A 5,167-nucleotide genomic window follows, 5' to 3' on the forward strand; every position below is an offset into this window, starting at 1 on the left:
GTTGGGACAATAGAAGCTCCAGCCATACGACATGGACTAGCTTTGCCAAATAAATTGGGGTTTAACAATCCAGTCAAGTTGCTTCCAAGCAACAAAGACTCTCCAAGGGGAGGAGGGTCCACAACGGTCGCTCCTTATTTTGGGGGAGGTCTCCGATTAACGTTGGTGTGACAGTTGTTTTGCTACAGTTTTTGTAAAGATAGATTGGAGTAAGTGTTGGGTGTATATCTTGCTGATTTTGACCGGTCTGCTAGATTTTTTATTGCCGCCGAAACCGATGCTTCAGAAAGTCACACGAGCTGCTTGATCCAACCATGACATATCAACAAAGGAGCCTCATCGAGAGCGTAATACATAAGACGAGCTAGTGAGGTATAATGAGACTTGAAACCCCACATGCCTGGGAGGGGCCCCGTTAATGAGTGCAGCGACAATGTGCTCCCCTAGGTTGGCTTGGCCACCCATAGAGCCTTATAATTCACTACAGTCGATTATGATGAACAACAAAGTATAAGAAGCAAGAAACTAGGGTAAATGATAAATAATACTCACAAAGTAGTAATGGATGTGTTTGATCGATTGTGTGTTGTTCAATCGTCTGTAATCCCTCCTATATTTATGGGAAAACTGAAATTTTTTGTGCAAGAAAAGGTTTTAGAATCCTATCTCGGCCCTTAGATCTTGCCTGATTCAGACGAGTGCACCCAGAGCCTATGAATCCCTCCGGATGGGCTCTGGGCCAAGTCAACATGTTTCTATATTGGCTAGGAGGGCGTCCGAAACCATTTCGTTTGGTCTTGAAAATGGTTGCACATATCTAGGTTGGTCCGGAGAGCGTAGATGGTTTCACACTTTTAGATTGCCCCGAATGGCGTCATGAGTTTCTAGGTGAACTCATGGCGAGCTATCATCTTGTCCTAATTCACTAGAGGGCGCCCGGAGCCTCCACACGAGATCCAGGCAAGGTGTTGTCAACAAATTGTTTAGGTACCAATTATCAAGTTGTATCTGTTAGTTGATCAAATATATATAAATGCAACTTGATTTAAAAAAAAGGTTGATCTCTAACTAATTAATTTGTGTCTTTAGTTTGTAATGTCTAGTATGTCCTTGTTTCCATTATGTTTTGCTTCCTTGACGACATCAACAAGGTGGCGATGATGATGCGCTAGAATAAGGTCCCTCCGGCCTGTCACTACCTCAACTATGTCGATCCGGCGCTGACGAATGGCTAGGTCATTGTTTCCATTAGGTGTTGCTTCATTGACGATATCAGGGAGGTGGTGTTGACAATGATATGTTGGAATAAGGTCTCTCCAACCTCTCCCTACCTCGATGGTGTTCAATCCGAAGCTAATGAATGGCTTGTGAGTGTAGGGGCTACCAGATCTGTTAGCCCTTTTTGGATCTTGGCAGTTGGTGTATCAATCAAGAGAAGTAACTGTCTGGCGTTTGGTGTGGCGACTTCGACCTTTTTTCTATTTGCTTTGCGGCATAGTCGGGTTTCTCCAACCCTTGAACCGATGGTGAAGGATCACAAATTTGCGTTGCATGGGAGATCCCCAGCGGACGTTCATTAATCTGTTGTTAGAGATCTTGTTTCTAGTAGTGGATGGCTATTGCGTTATCTCAAGTCTTGTATGAGCGTTTACAGGCGCCTCTTTTCATTATTGTCAGTTTAATACAATTTTCAAGCTTCAATGGACGGTGCACAATCGAACGAGAAAAAATCGATTGGTATGGTTTCCATTGTAATTTTATTTGTTGGTGATCATTTGATGCTTTGTTGTCTTTTCATTTTCATTATGTATTAGTAGCTTTTTGTTTTCAATAACTATATACTCCAGTTATATGTGCTTGACCATTTTGCCCATGTGCACCCGAACTCAAAATAAGTTCCGGCCGCACCCATTCCCTTCACACGAGTCACAACTCACAACGAGCCACAAGTTCCGACCTATCTCCGATCCCCGCCGGCGCCGCTCCCAGCCCCGGCCCGGAATCCTGCCGGCGGGGGGCCGCGCGGCCGCGACGAGCCGGCCACCGTGCGCGTCTACACAGTATGCGACGAGTCCAAGTACCATTTCCCAGCCCTACCCCGGCATCTCCTCCTCCGCAGCACTGCCGCTAATCCAATCCTTCTCCCTCCCCGCTCGCCGCGGATCCCAAACCAACCGCAGGTACCTCATCATCCGGAACGTGCCTTCGCTCGGGTGCGGCGACGAGCTCGGCACCCTATTCTCGTCGTACGGGCCGCTGGAAGAGTGAGCCATCCTTCAGCGACCTGAAAATTCACTTATTCTAACGTTTTGCGTTCAGTACCTTCCTTCCGAGTTTCGCTCTCACCATTTTGATATTCCTTTGTGAGTGATGTGTTTTTGTTTTGGTTCAGGTGCAAAGCCATGGATGCCGAGGACTGCGAGGAGTACACCGACGTCTTCTTCATCAAGTTCTCGCAGGTCAGCAACGCGAGGTGACTATTTCTGAATATGTACTGAAAACTGAAGGATGTAAGTAGCATGTTGAATTTGTTGGACTGTCAGTGTTTCGTGCTTATGCAATTGAGTGAAAAAAACAGAGGCTTATTATTCAGCATAATTAATGGAATGAACTGAGGAAAGGTGACTTGGGTAGGCATTCCAGAAGCAAAATTTAATAAGATACTAGTATACTTTGATGCCAGTATGTGTGCCTTTACTTGTGAATTGGGATTACCAAGATGTTAATCAAAGGAAGGGTTTGATTATTCCTTGGACCTTCTTTGAGGGCATGATTTTTAGTTCAGGTATTCTGCTTCAGTCTTTGGCACTTAGGGTAGCAAATCTGGAGCCAATAGTTTTAACAACCACCTGTTTCCTATCTTTTCTTTCATCAAAATTCATACTTCCTAATACCTAATACTTCTTTAAGTGAGGAATTGGCGCTGTAATTTACTCATTTTGCAGGTTCGCAAAAAGGAAGTTAGATGAGTCTGTATTTCTTGGCAACCGGCTGCAGGTGTCATATGCACCTCAATTTGAGAGTATTTTGGATACCAAGGAGAAACTGGAAGTCCGGAGAAACGAAGTCCTCGGCCGAATAAGATGTATGCCATTTTTTACAAAGATATATCTTCGTATTAGAATTTATTATTGTGATGACAGTATTTATTCCTTGGTTCTTCAATTGTTTGATTTATATATTTGCTTGCTTCAGCCTCTGTTGGAAGCAGATCAGAACGGTTAACTCAGTATTCTCCAGGGCAGGGATCTTCTAGTGGGAACTTGCATCATCATATGAGCCCCAATAAGAGGTTATTATTTCACATGTTGTCATTTGTTTCCACTCTTTATTTAGTTCTGCGGTGTACAAATGATAATTAAAAGTTGGTCATAATTTGCTTGTCATATGATATTACATGCAGTTACTTCTTCCATCAAGTTTTTCTGGTCATGCTTTCCCTGAGCTTCTATGCATTTTCTTCTAGAACAATCAATGTGAATATTCAGACCTAGCAGTATCATCCAAACTCGAGATATGGATTCTTTTTTCTAGGGAATAGATCATATACAATCTTATTTTGTCTGAGGATTTGTACTACATCGCTTATACCTAATAAAAGGCTAGAGGTCCAGAAGAATACAGTGTGACTGTTCTCCGAGAAAAAGGTGAACACTTAGGTGACTGCTCGTCTAAAGACTCATCTTATCATCTTCAGGGAATACACAAAGACACTTCATGCTTCTCATATCGAAGATGTTCGTTTCAGTCATGTGTCCTCTAATAAGGTATGTAGTAGTAATACAATTTTCAGGCTGAAAACCAAGTTGTCCATTGATGGAAATTGGGCCATTTAGTAAGCAGACTAGATCGTGCTTTAAGGGAATTTTATTTTTAGAAAAGCTAGGGAGAAGCTCTGGTCAACTAAGATGCATTACTGCTAGAAAGACAGCATTAGTGCGCTTGCTCATGTGAAGTACTCGGCGAGGGCAAAATCCGTAGTATTTGGAATTGTGGATATCCTGCTGTGTGCAATCTAGCTCAGCTCATTAGTGCGGCACATCATCCATTAGGATTTTCCAACAAACCCCTTTTTACCTTTTCATGGCTTGTGATTTTCTTTCCTTTCATGAAATGCCTTTTGATCAATTTGTGGTGGACTTGCCTTTTGATCGCAGGACTATTTTCCATCCGAGTCGATGAATGCAACTGTAAATCTTGTGAGGCAGAAGCTTGATAAGGTAAAAGTATATATGTGTTACTGTTATGTGTTATCTATCGCCTAACATGCCACATGGATAAGCTAAGAGTTTTATTTTTTTTTTTCAAAATAACAGATACAGTCCGGCAGTGATGGTTCCAATGCTGTAGCTGCGTCCAAGAAACCAAGGGTCGATGACCGTAGGCGCATTTGAATCACTGGATGGCGTGGAGCACGCGTTAGGAATTATGTGGCTTACTCCACTTTGTAGCCTTCCCTTTGTGCATCGTCCTACTTGATTCTTAGAAGTTAGAACTGGCCAGCTGAGATTGTTGTACCAGTCTTTTCTCTTTATGCAAATGCCAATTTTCTTACCTGATACAACTTTGAACTTTCGCACCTGATACTTGGTCTTTGTAAAAAAGAAAGAAAAGGCCACTGAAAAATAACGAAGCGATGATGATGTTTCTCGAGGAAATACTCACAAAGCAGAAGCATGTTCTTTTTATCGCTGGAGGCATGCTAAACCAAATTAATTTTTGTCATTCAGTTTCATCCTGGATTAGAAACAACAAAATTACAAAAATGGTTTTCTCTAGAATGGAAAAGAACAGAGAGGGGCTCAGCGCTCACGTGCTCCCAGGGGACGGCTCGGGCGAAACCCTACCGCTGCCCCTGCACCTCCTCCTATCCAGCCACCCGCCGTTGACGGAGGAAGGTGCCGGGCAAAGCCCTACGTGGTGGACGGCGGCCGGTGGGGCCTCACCACGGCAGGCGCGGATGGCGGAGACGGAAGGTCGAGCATGGTTGACTAGGTGGTGGCACACGAGGGATTCGGGCCCTTATGCCCGGATCTGATGGTCGCAGCGGCGGTTGTCGTTGTATGGGCGACGACATCAGTTGGAGCGGTGTTGGGTGCTCCTTGTAGCGCCCAGAATCGAGGTGGTGGCCCCTCTTCTTCGACGATGGAGGGCTTCGGAGTCGTGT

At 44.2% G+C, this 5,167-nt stretch overlaps 1 protein-coding gene across 1 annotated transcript; it reads left to right on the forward strand.

Moving 5' to 3' along the window:
- The first annotated feature begins 1,700 nt into the window (after positions 1-1,700).
- LOC125530773 (RNA-binding protein 48-like) lies at positions 1,701-4,559 on the forward strand. Its single transcript, XM_048695176.1, has 9 exons — positions 1,701-1,737; positions 1,897-2,077; positions 2,181-2,264; positions 2,393-2,473; positions 2,946-3,085; positions 3,196-3,292; positions 3,698-3,767; positions 4,158-4,220; positions 4,317-4,559. The coding sequence occupies exons 1-9, from the start codon at positions 1,701-1,703 to the stop codon at positions 4,392-4,394; spliced, it is 831 nt and encodes a 276-aa protein (XP_048551133.1). The 3' UTR covers positions 4,395-4,559.
- Positions 4,560-5,167: the final 608 nt, after the last annotated feature.

This window comes from Triticum urartu, unplaced genomic scaffold (genome assembly GCF_003073215.2).
Source record: "Triticum urartu cultivar G1812 unplaced genomic scaffold, Tu2.1 TuUngrouped_contig_6550, whole genome shotgun sequence".
In the NCBI taxonomy this organism is placed as follows: Eukaryota; Viridiplantae; Streptophyta; class Magnoliopsida; order Poales; family Poaceae; genus Triticum; species Triticum urartu.

Coding starts and splice junctions, on each gene's coding strand:
- LOC125530773 (XM_048695176.1), top strand. CDS start 1,701: ATGGACGGTGCACAATCGAACGAGAAAAAATCGATTG. Junction 2,265..2,392: donor TCGTACGGGCCGCTGGAAGA/GTGAGCCATCCT, acceptor GTTTTGGTTCAG/GTGCAAAGCCATGGATGCCG. Junction 3,768..4,157: donor GTCATGTGTCCTCTAATAAG/GTATGTAGTAGT, acceptor TTTTGATCGCAG/GACTATTTTCCATCCGAGTC.